The 16,811-nt window shown below is 38.9% G+C and overlaps 1 protein-coding gene across 1 annotated transcript in view; it reads right to left on the bottom strand.

Moving 5' to 3' along the window:
• The window catches only part of LOC123367573 (opsin-5-like), a 48,844-nt gene extending 32,766 nt beyond the window's left edge, over positions 1-16,078 (bottom strand). The window contains exons 1-2 of the mRNA XM_045011897.1: positions 15,958-16,078; positions 6,755-6,960 (exon numbers count right to left, since the gene is read on the bottom strand). Of these exons, the coding sequence (XP_044867832.1) occupies positions 6,755-6,960; positions 15,958-16,078 (327 nt within the window). The remainder of the gene's footprint in view (positions 1-6,754; positions 6,961-15,957) is intronic.
• Between the last annotated feature and the right edge of the window lie 733 nt (positions 16,079-16,811).

Raw genomic sequence — 16,811 nt, 5'->3', positions numbered from 1 at the left:
AACATGTGTTTTCTTGTTTTCACTGCATTCTGTTTTGTCAGATTTAAGAAAAGGAATATGAGCATGGGTATGAGCTTGTCCTTAGAAGCCTGAGTCCCGTTAAAACTGACACAGAGATAAACCTCCACAGAAAAAAGCATACTTTCTGTCATCTGATACATCTTGCTTATCACTTAACAAGCGACAGCTTGCTCAAACTGTTCCTCTTGAATAATCAATAACTTTATTCAGAGACGTCTCTGCTTTACCACTTTTAAATGAAAAGTTGCCTGAGCTCTTCGATAAATAGGAAAAATAACTTTTTGTGTGAGATACATTCTGTTTAGCTCAGTTATTTACATGCTCGTATTACAAGGAAATATTTACACAATCTCTCACATAGCACATGTTTGTGTAAAACTTTGACACAGCGCCATTTGTTTACTCATCCTGCCAAGAAAATTCTGATTTTTGTTACACTAGGGTTTGAGTCTGCTGTAACTCTAGTGCAAGCCGTGGAATTGCTCTAGATTTACACGATGTAAAGCAGATCAGAATTTGATCCAATAATTTGTAAATATCTCGCTCCTTACAAGAACTATGAGCTGAATTGCTTCTGTGTTAGAACTGCCATTTTGTAAAAGAGAAACAGAAATGAGGCCCTAACTGTATTTTTCCATTTAACTTTAATTATGTTTAAATGTTGGAATCGTTTATTAAGATTTTTGATTTTTGCCATATGCAAAGGGGGAAATGATGTTTCAATTGATAGAGAGTAACCTGAAATACTTTTGTTCAGAATTTTTACTTTTAACTTCCTTTGCCTTTTTTAACAATAAAGAATTCCTTATAACACTTACTAACATCACAATTAGTGAACATGAGAATATACTAGTTGCACTGGGGTAAATCCAGAGTAATTCCACTCAAGTATAAATGGAATTACTCCAGATTTATACAAGTATAAATAAGATCAAAATCTGGCCTGTAAGAGTTATTTTAGTCATGCTGGGCCAGATTCTTCTCTCATTTACACCAGCATAAATCCAGAATAACTCCAATGACTTTTCAGCAATGTTCTTCTGGATTTCTGCATCTGTAACTGAAAGCAGTGGCTTGCCCCTGTGGCTGGTTAGGGAATGTATTACTAAACATAAAATATAGTAGCTACACATTCTTAATTACAAAATGGATGTCACGTTCATATACGTGAAACAATAACTTGTAACTTCTAGAGCTCACACACAGAATTATCAGACATATTCATTGCAACACTGTGCAAATTAGAGTGTTCCTTTCCTTAGAATAGGCAACAGGTTGGATGTTAATAGAGAGGGGTCTGAACCAGATTCTCAGATCCAAACAGGTCAAAACTTTGCTTGATATACAAATTTTACAAATGGCTCCTTGTTTAAAATAGGCAGAACCAAATCTACTTACTTACTTTGGCTCCATCAACATAGCATCCGGGCACCTCGCAAACTGCAAAGAATTTATCCTCAACAATACCCCTGTGAGGTAGAGAAGTACTGCTACTTCCCCTTTACAGACAGGCAACTCAGGCACAACGAGATCGTGGATCAGATCCTGCCCCACAACTCCCGGCAAAAATGCCAGAGCAACATAAAGGGGCTCTATAAGCCCTGGTTCCAGCTGGAGGAGGATTCCCCTGTGCAGGCACTGTGGAAAGTAACTATAATGGCTGCCTTCTGAGGACCCTCTCACAAGCTATATGGAAGGAGTTGTGCTGGGGGCAGAGTTGCAACTTGACATACTGTAGAGATTCCAGGCTGCTCTGTGGCCCATAGTGCAGCCCAGGGAGGCTGCCATAGCATAGACAGGCGACAAGGGCTGTTCAAGCAATGACAGGGTCTTTCCCAGCCCCCTCAAGTAGTCCAGACCAGCAGGATGTAAAGGTGGCTTAAATCCAACTTAGTCCCTCCCTCCCACTGGGCTGTGAGTGACACTGACTTCAGTGGGCTCAGGAAGTTTGTGACAAATCTGGGAATTGAACCTAGATCTCCTGAGTCCACTTTTAATTTCCTACCACCACCAGCCTTCCTCTGAACAAACACATTTGAAATGCTTTAAATTCTGGATCTGAATTTTTCAGCTTCAGTGTAACTTATTGTTTTATTGGTGACTTCTTAGCCATGCATTAAATAAAGTAAATGAAAGAGTTCTCCTATAATTTCTCTTAAAACACACCCAAGAATGACAGCTGTGAATATGCATGGAAAGCAAATAGAGGAATTTTGCTCAAACAACTAGCTTTCTTTAGATAAAATCTCTTTCTACTGACATGTACGGGCACATATTCTGAAGGAGAACAAGAATATTTTGCTGAGATCAGAACAGTAGTTTTATGGTGAGTTAACTCTCCTGTGGAGAAGAGAGCAAAGCATGCCTCCTTGACAGGCTGTGACTTAGTGTGAAAGGTAGGAACAGGCGCCAGCTGTAAAAATGGGCTTCTCTCAACTGTTGTCACCACTCCCTCCTCTCCTCTGCAGCAAAACTGACAAAACAAAGAAAAAGACATAGAAAAGGGGCTTTTGTTTTTGTCACACAGTGCACTCTTCTGTTAAGTATAATCCTTCTCACAAATGTAAATGAAAATACCAATAAAATAGATTGTACCCTAAACACCTTCTCACGGAGGGGGCCCTATATATGCATATCTCCCTCTTCCCAGGGGAAAGACAGGTGGGGGAGTCAGCCTCTGCTGTGTCAGCTTTCCCCTACTTCCCTCAAATCCCACACAAGACTCTCCATTAGAGCTGGGCAGGAAACAGTTTTCCTATCCCACAAGTATTTTCGAGAGTTGAAAAATGTTTCCTGTCTCGAATCAGGACAAAAATGTGAAATCTCAAAAATATTAGTGACCTGAGAAAACAATGTGTGTTGTCTTGTTTCAGGTCAATTGAAATCTTTCCTTTCCATAATTTAAAAACTTTTAGTTTTGATTTCATTTCCACCTTTTTGTTTCAGTCTTCTTAGCTTAAATTTCTAAACAAAACTGGAATTTTTCATCTGAAAACGCTGAAGTGAGCCATTTTGACACTTTCAAAAACTTGTCCTCAGCATTTTTTTGAGTCAGGAAATTTGTCAAACCCAACACTTTTGGTTTTGATGAAACACCATTTTTCAATGGATAAAATTATTAGACTGCTTTACTGTCCATGAGTTCAGGGATCTGCAAGTTAGATAGGGGGAAAAGGGTGCGGCAGGTGTGATCCTGCTGAGACAAACACAATCACTGCAGGAAGCCCTTATCTGCACTGGTGAATCAGGGGGAGATGGGATTGGGTCATAGAGGCAGCTGCTGGTTGGGAAATCACATTTCAGTTGGAATCATGACAGCATGACTCCAATGTTACTCTGTTTGCAGGGTGTTTGGTCAGAGATGCAGGGGGTTGAAGACCAGTGTGGAGGTGCAGGGATTTCAGGAGGATGGCACTATGGCCCTGGAGGATACCCAGGATCCATGCAGATCTAGACTCCTGGTTTCTTCCATAGGATGAGGTGGTGAAGCCAAGCCCTTCTAATGGGAGAATGCAGAAAAAACCCCACAAGAAAGTGGACCTACAGAGTTGTTTGCACATAGGGGTACGATGTAATATTAAGCAGAATCTTATAAAGCAGAATGTATTAGATTAAGGGTTAGGAGAAAAATCTGTAAAGCATTTACACTAACACTCATCACTGAAAGATTCTAATGTAAAGCAAGAAAGCCTACACATAAACTCTCTCCCCCTTCCTCCAACATTATGTGAATTTATACGTCCTCCCTTTAAAATTAAATGGGAGGAAGGATGCTGATGTGAGTAAGGCTTAGGATCATGAATCAGAAGGTCAGGAGTCTTTGCTCTTTGCCCCAGACTCCCTGTGTGATTCTGGGCAAGTCACTTCATCTCTGTCTGTGCCTTGGCTTCCTTATCTGTAAAACAGACTATGTTAGAAAAAGTACTGCTCACCATGAGCAAGTGTGGCAGAATCGAGCCATTAATGGTTTGTCTGTCCAGCCACATAGCACTTTTCTTCATCACTCCTTCCAGTACCACATAACAAAATACAGAATTAACAAATACCATAATATTGCTCATCATTTTTCCTCAATCAGTTTAGTTTATCCAAGAGAAGTTTTGGAGGTGACTTGATCACAGTCTTCTCAGTACCTACACAGGAAGAATGTTTCTGATTGTACTCTTTATTCTAGCAGACAAGGCCATCACATGGCATAACAAGATCCAATGGAAGCTAAAGTTAGACAAATTCAGGCTAGAAATAAGGCACAAATTGTTTCCAGAGAGGAAACTGGAACAACTTACCTAGGGATGTGGCAGATTTATCACCAGAAATCTTTAAATCAAGACTGGATGTCTTTCTAAAAGATACACTGTAGCTCAACCAGAAGTTATGGTGCAGGAAATACTTGTTAAAATTCTATATCCTGTGTTATGCAGGAGGTTAGACTAGGTCATAACAGTCCCTTCTGGCTTTAAAATCTGTTAATCAAATAGGCTTTACCCCTAGCTACAAATTGACTTTGACAGAACTACTCATGTGCTTAAGTTAAGCATCTGGTTTAGTGCTTTACTGGGTAAGAGCCTTAGTAAATATCAAACAACAAAATGAGGGCACAAGATGAGTAATTTTTGCTCTAGACTCCATTTGACCAAGTGGTGTCCTGTGCTGCACTGTGTCCAACTTTAAAGTCTTAGGGCTTTTCTATACTTCCGGCTAAATCCGCCGTGCTGTGATCGATGTAGTAGTGTTGATTTAGTGGGTCTGGTGAAGACCTGCTAAGTAGATGGCAGAGTGCTCTCCCATCAACATATGTACTCCAGCTACCCGAGAAGAGTAAGGTAAGTTGGCAGGAGAGACACTGAAGTAGTGTAACTTAGGTCAACTTACGTTGTTAGGGTAGATCAGCCCTTAATAAGTAACTTGGCCAGGATCTCTGAGAGCTGGAGAAAAGCAGACTCTGTAGGCTGAACTTTATAACATCATTGATAGCAGTGAAATGATGCTAAATAAAATTGAAGTATTAAAAATTAAATCTGAACAGACAATGTTAGAATCCTTGGTCTCCCAAATAGTGGAGGAGACAACCTAGTGACTTTCCTAGAAGAATGCAACTTCCTCCACTCAAGTGGTGCAAAGCTGAAGCTTCCAGTTGTTTTTCAAGGGTAGCCCAAAGTCAAGCATATTGCAGTAATACAGCTTTAAGAACATAAGAAAGGCCATAGTGGGTCAGACTATGATCCCTGTAAACTGTCCCTCGCTTCCTGTATCCTGTCCAGTATCCTGTTTCCTGAAGTGGTCCATACCAGAACTTCCAGGGGAGTGTATAGCACAGGGCAATTATTGAATAATCAACCCCATCTTCCACTCCCAGCTTCTGGTAGTTAGAGGTTACTAAGGTGTGGAATACTGTGGCATGATAGAGGAAGAGCCAAAAACTTCTGGGCCAGACCTAAATGAAAAAAATTTACTAAGTGCCACGACTGTCACCTGGACATGCAAGAGCAGCAATGACTCCCAGACAGTATACCTTCACCACTGCAGCATAAAACAAGAGGCTCCTAGTTACATTTGTACTTCTGTTAGACATTGTGAAAACAAAGAGGTTTCAGTATCTGGGCTCAGTGAAAAGCACATGAAGATCTGAGTGTCCTTCACATATTGCAATCCATTATATGTGTAACCCATTGGTCACTATACTTTGTGTGTCTCCTCTGTTGCAGAGGATCAGAGTCTGGCCTCAGCTGCAAAACCTGGCTCTTTATCTCAAGCAGTCCCTTCTAGCTGCAAAAATGAAGCCATCACACAAAATGTTTCACTATTTTCCTGAGCAAATGGAAACTTGTATTTGAGGACCCTATGGGAAGAAGACAGGTACTCATTACCATTATTTGGCACCTCTCAGAGAACAATAAACACAGTAAAAGGGCTATTCCAGCCAGTCCAGTAAAGTCTCATAGGCAAGTCAATAAAACTTCATGGTCAATGGTATCGAAGGTTGCTGATATTTCTAACAAAATCAGCAAGGACACCAATGGCTACCAATAGAAAGAGACCATCAGCCAGGTGTTAACAAGATTCTTTATATACCAAACTCACATGTAAAACATCAGACTGGGAGGAAACAAAGACATCTGGGAAATCAAGTTGCAACTGGAGCAGCTCCTACCAAACCTGCTCAATAAACTTGGCACTGTAAGATGTTAAAAGATAATAGACTAAAAATATAAACATGGGACTTCACAAATATTCCCAACAAAAGGCACTGGGTAGGAATATGCAAGCCCACTTGATTACCCCCTGAAAATGCTGGAGGAGGCTATGCTTAGATTGCTAGCTCTGTGGAGCAGGGACCACCTTTTCATTGCTTGTGTGAACAGTGCCTAATACAATAGGGCACAGATCCTGGCTGAGGGCTCTAGGCACTACTACTGCAATACAAGCAATACTAATTAACAATGGACCTTTAAGGAGCAGTACAAAATTAAGTGTGGTTTCAGGAGCTTATTGGGTAAAGGGATTTTTGTGGTAGAAGATCACTGGGAACTGGTCAAGACTGGTTAATCTAGAGAAACACCCACCTTTTTGGATGCTTATCTGAAACAAACCAGAACTATGATCCATTGGAAAGTCATTCGTCACTAATTTTCACTCTCATAACCCTGACTGGTTATTTATATACAGCACATGTGCAGAAATAGCACTAGTTATTTTGTCTAATTAAATAATTCACCACATAATGCGTTCCTACCTGGCATGTCCATATCGATGTGATGAGGAATCCATCATCTTTAAAGACATTGAAGATTTCAATGATCCCTCGGGAATAACCAAACACAGACACACTTGCGTCTGATACAGCCAGATTAAATGTAAGATAATCCGTGGGCTGCAGGACAGCTCTCTGCTTATAGAGAACAAAAATCACAATGCTGTTTCCAAACCAAGACATCCATCCTGAAAAATAAATTAAATTCCATGAAAGTCAAATTAAAAACAAACAACAAAAGAAAATCAGGAAACAGCATGATATATAAATGCACGATGCCCATACGTTGATGGACAGTACAATGGCAGGTTATTTCATTAAAAACAAATAAACCCGAACATTTTTACTCCACTGTGTTGTGTACTAGGCCTCCTTGAGTACCCAGGTACATTTCACTTGTTAATTTCCTCCTTCTGAATAACACTGGTAATAAAACTGAATAGCAACAATGTACTTGTCCACAGAAGAACAACCATACAGGGGTAAAGAAAAATTAAGTCTCTAATTAGATGGGATCCATGAAGCATTCCCAGTGCAGAGACAAGAACCATCCTGCCAAATGCTACAGCTGTAGAGTCATGCCATATCCATCTGCCTGGTAATGGCTAGTAAAAGTGTGTGCAGACGACCGGCCAACAGCTTTGACAATCAGTTCTAGAGAGCCACTGCTCTGTTCAGCTGGTGAGATGGAATTGCTTCTCATGGAACAGTCTGTGATCTCCTTGTGACAAAGAATACTGATTGGAATACTGTTCAGGAATGCACATTTTAATCCATTTGAAGATAATATTTTTAAGGCCTTGTGTCCTATCTTTGAAGAAGCCCTCAGAAACTGGAAAGCCCTGTTTTCTGTTTAGATAGAATTGTGTCTCCCCTCGGATATTGAAGGTACGGTGATGTCTAGCAGCCATCAGTCTTGTTGGAAGAGAAGAGCATAAGGTAGGAAGGGAATTATGAATCTGGTGAAAAATCAGTCAGGCACTTGTGCACAGAGACCATGATTTTTAAAGGTATATAAGCATTACTCCACACAGTGTTGCAAGGCCTAAATCCCAGATTTTTAAAGGTATTTAGGTGTCTGTCTATCTCCTGTGAATCAGGTACCTAAATACCTTTCAAAATCTGGCCTAAGTGACTTAGATGGCTAAGACTCATTTTCACTTAGGAATACTTAGGAACATATGTCCCATTGACTTTCAATATGTCTTCAGCTCCTAAATGCAAAGCCATTTTTGAAAATTTAAGGACTTGTCTACATGGGGACATGGAGAAAAAGTTAATTCTAATTAATTAAAGGTGTCAATTGAAGTGGATTAGTTAAACCACATTAAATCCTGGTGTGGGTGCTGTTAATCAGAATTACATTTGTCTTAATTTGGTTTAGTTTAATTCACTTTGGAAGCAAATTAAATTAAACCACATTAAGGCCACTTTAATTCTGAATGAAGCTCTTGAGGTTTAATGTGGTTTAAATTCACATCTTTAGTTAATTCAGATTAACTTTCCTGGATGTCCCCATGTAGATAAGCCCCAAATCACTTAGGCCCAGCTCCTCAAATGTATTTAGGCACCTAGCTCTCATTGGAATCAATGAGAGCTAGCTGCCTAGATACCTCTGAGCATCTGGGCCTTAGACTTTGCAACACAGAACAGCGCAATGATTTTAAGTCTGGGCCAAAGGGTCTGATCCAAAGCCTATAGGATGTCAGCAGGAGTCTTTCCATTGATTTCAATAGACTTGGGATCAGGTTCAAAGCACATGGACACAAGTTACATGGAATGCCATTGACCTTATGGAAAATAAAATAGGTTCTGTAAAGCGAGGGCTGCCATCTCAGAAACCTGTCTTGCACAGACAATTGCTATTCGAAACAGTCTTAAGGGTTAAAAATTTGAGAAACTGCCTACATAGGCTCCAAAAGAGGATTTATCAAACCCTGCAACATTAGATTCAGCCTGCAGATGGGAACCATCTGTGTATTAGGAGGCTTAATGCTAAATGGAGCTCTGAAGACATTTTTGGGCAGAGGGGCTGTAGAATATCCCTGCATAGTCTCACTAATCTCCCCCAAAGTGGGGAATCAATACATTAAGGACATGAGGGGACAGACTATCTTCCTAAAGGCTTGTAGAAAGCTGCCTAGCTCTGCAGTGTTAATTATGAAATCTCACTAATGGCATGAACAATTTATAGTCAGGACAAGTTAACTTGGAAGGTACTCATGAGGCAAAAAAGATGTCCCATTACTTTAATCCAAAATGCTAACCAACTTGGGCCATCAACCCATAAAGGGCAAAATTAACAAGTATCTTCTACAACAACACAGAATTCACCAGAACATTGGGCAGCTGAAGACAGGAGTGAGTCAATGGAATTACTTTGGACTTCCGCAAGTTTAATGAGAGTAGAATTTGGCCCTTGATTTGGAACTAATTACTTTAGTATACATACAAATTGATAGAGAATGTTTAAATGTTACAGTACAGAGGTTCCTGAACAGTGGTTCATAAAGTCATTATGCTAAAAGGCTGCCAAAGCACTGCAGAGGATGGGTGGGTTTCCCTTAAAAATCTATTAATATGTAAATTTCATTTGCACACAGTGCATTTGCTGGGACTATACAGAACTACCTCTGTAGCACAGCGAATGAGGAGAATTTTCCGTTAAAAGAGAAGTTAAATGAGAGAGAGGAAGAGATCTGTTCCCAAGGAGAAACACAGACCTTTCTCAGATTTGAAACTATAGAGAAAGCTGGAGCATGAGAAAGTGTGTGAGAGTGTAATGGGGGTACTTTATAATAAATGCACTTCTTGGTGAGTGAAATTACAGAGCAACCTTGTGTATGGCACAGCCACAGTGGAGGGAGTTGATTTTACAGAAGCAAGCAGACAAGCTTTCTCTGCTGTGTCGAACACTTAAGATGTGTGAAGTGGCTTGCAATTTGAATGTGTTAATGTACTGAGCAACAAACTGAGGGGAAGTTATTCTAATTATATCAAATTCTAAGGCAAGCAGTGGCACCCTCATAAAAATACTCCAGAAACAAACGCCATCTGGTGTTTTTGCATATAACAGCAAAGAATTCCCGCTACCAAGGATCTGTTAAAAATTTATACATTTCCAGGCCATTAAGCATGCAACACCGAACCCTGTATCATCATTGATATGCCTTATTAAAGTCACTGACTATAATGCACATAAACCAATAAAAATAGTTTGATTTACAAAACAATTTAGAAGATGGATCAATAAAGGACAAAATGCAGTATAGTGAAAAAGAAGAGCAAGGGCTTCACCATCAGTAATGTTGGGGGGAATTCCCACCAGTTGCTTTGCAGATGGCACATGTATCAGGATAGATCATATTTAGGAAAAAGCTTGAAAAGAAACATCTGGTATATGAACTACTAAGAGGTACTTGTATTCCCATGTGGTGTGTCAATAAAATAGTGGATAAAGGAGTACCAGTTGACATAATTTATTTCACCTTTCAAAAAGCCATTCACAAATGCCCTCACAAGAGGCTACTTAAAAAAACAGAGGAGTCCAGGAGTGAGGGGCAAAGCTCTGCAATAGATCAGAAACTGGCTAAGAGCGAGAAAATAAAGAGGAATCTGCAAGCAATCAATATAAATCAGAAGTTAGGAACTGTAGAAAATTGATAAGGCAAGCAAAGTGACATAAGGAGAAATCTATGGCCAGTCTCTCAGGAGGGTGTTAAACAGAGCTACTAAAGTTAGACATTTTAAAATCAGCAGGTTAAGATAACTTACATCCAAGAGTTTTAAGAGAGCTGGCTAAGGAGCTCACTGGACCATAAATGTTGATTTTCAATAAGTTTTGGAGCACTGGGGAAGTTCCAGAAGATTGGAAGAAAGCTAATGTTGTGTCAATTTTTTAAAAGGGTAAACACAATGACTCAGGAAATTATAGCTGTCAGCCTGACATTGATCCCAGGGATGATAATGAAGCAGCTGATATGGGACTTAATTAATAAAGAACTAAAGGAAGGTAAAATGTAATTCATGCAAATCAACATGGGTTTATGGAAATAGGTCCTGTCAAACTAACTTGACATCCTTTTTTGATGAGATTTCAAGTATGGTTGATAAAGGTAATGTTGATGTAATATATTTAGACTTCTATAAAGAGTTTGATTTGGTACCATACAACATTTTGATTAAAAAACTAGAATGATATAAAATTAACAAGGCACATATTAAATGGATTAAAAAATTGCTAATTGATAGGTCTCAACATATAACTGTAAACAGAGACTCATCTTTGAGCAGGTGTGTTTCCAGTGAGGTCGAATAGGGCTCAGTTCTTGGCTCTATACTATTTAATATTTGTATCAATGACTTAGAAGAAAACATGAAATCATCACTGATAAAGTTTTCAGATGACAAAAAATTGGGGAACTGGTAAATAATAAAGAGGACAGATTACTGATTCAGAGCACTCAGATTTCCTGGAAAACTAGGCACAAGCAAACAACATGTGTTTTAATATGGCTAAATGTAAATGTAGGAACAAACAATGTATGCCATATCTACAGGATAGCTGTCTCTATCCTGGGAAGCAGTGACTCTGAAAAAGATGGTTTGCCAGAGGCTGGGAATGGGCGACAGAAAATGGATCACTTGATGATTACCTGTTCTGTTCATCCCCTCTGAAGCACCTGTCGGAAGACAGGATACTGGGTTAGCTGGACCATTGATATGACCCAGTATGGCCGTTCTTATATGTGGGGTGTGGTGGATAATCATCAGACCATGAGTTCCCAGTGTGACACTGTGGCCAAAAGAGCTAATGTGATCAAGGGATGCATAAACATGGGTCTCAAGTGGGAGTAGAGGTTATTTTACCTCTATATTTTGCACTGGTTCAACCACTGCTGGAAGATGATGTCCTTTTCTAGTGACCACAATTTAAGAAGGATGTTGATAAATTGCAGAGGGTTCAGAGAAGAGCCACGAGAATGATTAAAGTATTAGAAAACATGCCTTATAGTGATAAGCCAAATAGATTGAGCTCTTTGAATCTAACAAAGAGAAGGTAAAGTGGTGACTTAATTACTATCTACATGGGGAACAAATATTTAATAATGGATTCTTCAGTCTAGCAGAGACTGGTATAACACAATCCAATGGCTGGTAGCTGAAGCTAGACAAATTAAATTGAGATTGGATGCTTGAGATTTATGCTTTAGGAATTATTCTGAGGAAGGTCTATAGCCTGCGCTAGACAAGAATTCAGACTAGATGCTCTTCCGGCCTTGGAATCTATGAATCTTCAAAAAGGCCAACATTTGATGATAGCCTAGATCAACATGGCAGCATTTTAAAAATAATTTACTTTTGCTGCTGTCATAGGTTTCACCCCCACTCTGAACTTTAGGGTATAGATGTGGTGACCTGCATGAGAACCCCTAAGCTTAATTACCAGCTTAGATCGGGTTGCTGCCACCACCAAATGGTTTAAAACACACGTTTATGGGAAAGTCATTTGGAAACTTTTCCTTCCCCCTCCCCACCAATTCCCTGGTGAACACAATCCAAAATCCTTGGCTCTTAAACCAAGGAGAAATTACTCATCCCCCCTTTCCTGGCAGGATTGGAGTTTAATTTCCCTTTCCCCCACCAATTCCTGGTGAGTCCAGATCCAACCCCCTTGGATCTTGAAACAAGGAAAAATCAATCAGATTCTTAAAAAGAAGACTTTTAATTAAAGAAAAGGGGTAAAAGAAATACCTCTGAGAGATTAGCATGCAAACTACTCTCACAGACAACAGATTCAAAACACAGAGAATGTTCCCCTGGGCAAAAACCTTAGTTACACAAAAGAAAACCCAATTTGATCATCCCTCTTATGCAAAAAGACAAAGTCACAAAAGGAAATAAACATAAGCTAATTCATTCCTTCTCTAATACTCACTACCCTGGTTGATTCCTGGATCTTTTCACTCCGGCACAGAACTTAATGAATAGAACAAGGGAAGAACTTCCCTCCTTCCTCTTGAAGCATCTTTTCCCCCCATTGGTTTCTCTGGTCAGGTGTCAGCTAGGCTAGGTGAACTTCTTAACCTTTAACTGCCTGTTTATGACAGCTGCCATGTATGTGACACTCCAGTAAGCGTTAATCATGTCTCAGAAGCTGCTCATAACTTGATGTCAGCATTATTCTGGCAATGACAATCTGTTCTGAGGATGTCACGTTTCTGCTATATTTCATTCACTGAATGAGCTCTCAATCTGCTGCAAGAGAGTTTTGTTGGTGTTCTTATTGAAATAAACCAGGACATCCTGTCACACTTGTCACACATCCTGATTCAGATTGCTCATTGCCTGAGCAAGCTGCATAATAAAACAAAAGCTAACAAACAAATAAAATCAACCTCAACCTCTTTACTGCAGACATAAACTTGGAACCAAAGCTGGTACTGATGGTGGTTTTTTGTTTGTTTTTTTAAGAAGAAACATGAGATGGCATTTGTGAAAAGAAAGGAGAACACTATAAGGGTCCCTGGAAGACATCAGAAAAACAACAATATATTCACACTTCCTAGATTGCAAGCTCTTGGGAGCAGATTTCACACTCGGCTATCATATTTTCAGTGGCAGTATTCATGCCAGGCCAGAACAGAACAGAACAGCTCCTGCTCTGTCCTTAGACTTCTCAACACCCAGATTGGCACTATTGCGGTCCCCTGATTTGTGAAAAACTGTGTAGGAGTAGAGTTAGAACATTCAAATCGCAGCCCATCAATATGGCACTGGAAACAAACAGCACACCAATTGGAACTAGTGGGGAAAAGACAGTAAAAGTGAAGTGTTGGGCTCAGCTGTTATCAGAGGCAAATGACCTGCTGTCTGGGGCAGAAATTGGACTGGGTAGCTAAATTTAGACAGGCCATGAATTAAGACAAATCACTGATGCACTAGAGGAATTGTGTACTAAATATGCCTTTTACAAGAAAGAGGCAAAACTGAAGGTTACAGGGAATGCTGCTCTAAAATTCTGCGAATTCTCTTATACCCTGAGCGACTTTATGAATCATTGACTCAAGGAACTGGAATAGGAGGATAAAATCTCCCATGTTGCTCACAATGGTTCTGATTATGCTACATTTATAAGAATGCCATGGAATGAGGTTATGCTCCAACTGTATTGTAATTCATTGTGGTTTTGCCTGTATAAACAGGACCAAGCCAATTTAAGGGTACTGTGCTACAGCCCTGATTTTTTTCAATCATAGGTTAAAGGGTGTTCTTTTTGTGTTTGGAAGTAGCCCTTTCTAGAGGTCGGAACACAATTATTTTTATTTTTTTCTAATTATGCTGTCTTCCACTACTATAGATTGTTTGTAAGCTGCCTCCTTCCTCAACAACAACAAAATCCAAACAAAAAGCAAACATATTGGAAGAGGTTTGCACAAGAAGTAAAATTAAAACATGTTGTTTAAAAATGATCTAGAGGAAATTCTTTTTATTATTCTTCATTGTATCATTTTTATTTCTTTAGAGAAACCTGCAGCATCAAAGTGCTGGGGAGGAGTCTGGTAGGTACCAAGTAATCACAGTATCCCATTCTCAGCAGGGCTAATCAGTTAAGACCTGATCTTGAACCACTGAAGTCAATGTGTGTTTTGTCATTGATGTCAATAAATACAGGATCTAGCCCTAATTGAGAATGTATTCTAGTGTGGTTCATTCAGTAGTTGATTGTGCTGTGTGCTTTCTAGGCTGCTGATCCTGCATGCATTTGTTTGCACCTGTGCACATAGGTCTGGGATAAATCAGAACATCTCTACTTCCTTTTGACCACATTATTTTTATTCAGCTTCCTAATAAAGTGGCTGCAATTTTTTTCCAACTTTTTTCTGAACTGTCTTATTCTGTACTCCAACTACATTATGTCGGCTATTTTTGTTGGTAAAGATGCCAGTCTCATATAGATATAAGGAAAGGCCTTCAAGTCTCTTAATCATGGCTTTGTGTTTTCCTGTACAAGTATCAGGTGGTGGTTTGCAGCTGCTGGTGATACCGGGGGGAATACATGATAAGCTTAGAAAAAGAAAAGTTTATTTAGCATGATTATTTAATTTACAAGCCTGTTTCTCAATGGTTGTACTCAGGAACTATTTCTTTTTACATTGCTGTGGAGTTCTCATTATATGCAGCATCTTTTAAATGCAGTTTCATTTCTTTATCATTTATAAATGTAGATAGGTCGATTAGATAGAATCACTATAAAGCTAAGACATGATTGTGAATTATTCCCTGGAAAACAGTTACCTTTTGATATTGTTTCATATGAAGTCAGAATAATAAATGGCTATTTTTATTTTCTTTGTCAACTGGTACATCTACATTCTTTGAAATTTCATAAAGTCTGCCTACAGAACAACAGATACAGTAATTCACCATCATCCTGCACTGAGTTTGCTGTAAATTACAATACAGTACTTAATCCAAAAAAGTCTTAGGAACAAAGTGAGTTAATACGAGGTTCCATTTTCAATCACTTTTAATATGAGTGTATAATAACTGCCTTGCAATGTAATCTGAATATCAAGTTTTTAGACTTATGCATATATTATTGTAACTACTGATAATGAGTAATAATTTAGTACTTAAAGGAATCTTAGACTCAGATCAAGAAAGTTTCCTCTAAATGTATATAAAATATTAGATGGAAGAATTTTACAAACAAATTTACAATACGATTGTAGAATTCTATTTCATTTAACTAATGTATTAGTTTTAGAAGGTGAACTATTTGCTGAACACAATCTGAATACAGGCTGCAGTAAGCAGAAACTAGAAGCATAAAACTAATTGAATGCCACAGACATTTTGGGAAAACAAGGTAATGTCATATTTTTCTGCACAAAATATTTTGTTCATATCCACATCTTAAATGAACCTTAGTTAAAGGAATAGCTTGGACTATATCATCATATCCTTTTGCCCCCTATACAAATGTTTGCATTTAAAAATAATAAAAAAAAATAAAAACACTAGCTCCTTTTTCTTTTTTTGAAAGAACTTTCTGAAGAAAAAGTTGCAGTTTATGACATCTTGTTCCTTTGTGGATGAACACTATAGGAATCCCTTTGAACTGTAGTCCAAACTTAATAAGGAGTTTAATTTCATAAGCCACTCAGAGATACAGTACATACCTAAAGCCAGTAGGTAAAAGCCTATAATAGTCTCTCCTTGTTCTGAGACAGGAGGCTCTTTGTTCAGAAAGGTGATGTTGTTGTTCCTCCATGGTGCCTGTGGAGAAAACTGGAGAGACATTTTCAGGCAAAGCCCGTGACCCAGAACTTGCCCTTTCTATCCCCCGTGGTTAGTCTCAAATGCCCAGTAAAAGAAAATGGTCTCTGGCTTTCTTAAACTTCTGCTCCTTGCATTCTAGGAAGCGGTGCACTGAGACTGAAACTAAACAGGGAGATCTCAAGAGACAAGAAAGAGCTTTGCAGCCCTCTGACCTGTTCTTATTTGCTAATCCTATCTATTAATACAGCCCAGGAATCTGTGACCAGACAAGGAAGCAGATTTCCTTATATCCCTGGTGCTGCTAAATGCAGAAACCTTTAGTGACTAGAGAGAGTATATTAGACAACGTGATGATCATTCTTTAAAATACAACTATATGTCATATAATATAATAACCCTAATTATATATATATATACACACTCACACACACATGCACGAGTATATATATTATTGTAAAAATTCCATAATGAACCTGCTCTGCCCTCACTGAAGACAATGAGGATTACCTTGAATTCAAATGAAGATGGTTCAGGCCCATATTTTACGAGGATAAATATATTTTATGGAGGCATTTTACTACATTCTGTGAGCTACCTAGGAGTCTCCTGAAAATTGTCACTAAATAATACTGTGCTCCACCGCTGGTCCATTTGCTCAATTGCACTAAAAATCATCAGTTTCACTTTGTGAAATTGTGAGCTAAAGCTTTGGAACAAACATTTTGAATCTGGGCAGATGATGCAGTTTCAAGGT

This window comes from Mauremys mutica, chromosome 3, assembly GCF_020497125.1.
Source record: "Mauremys mutica isolate MM-2020 ecotype Southern chromosome 3, ASM2049712v1, whole genome shotgun sequence".
Lineage (NCBI taxonomy): Eukaryota > Metazoa > Chordata > Testudines > Geoemydidae > Mauremys > Mauremys mutica.
This window is presented reverse-complemented; position numbering and strand designations above follow the sequence as displayed.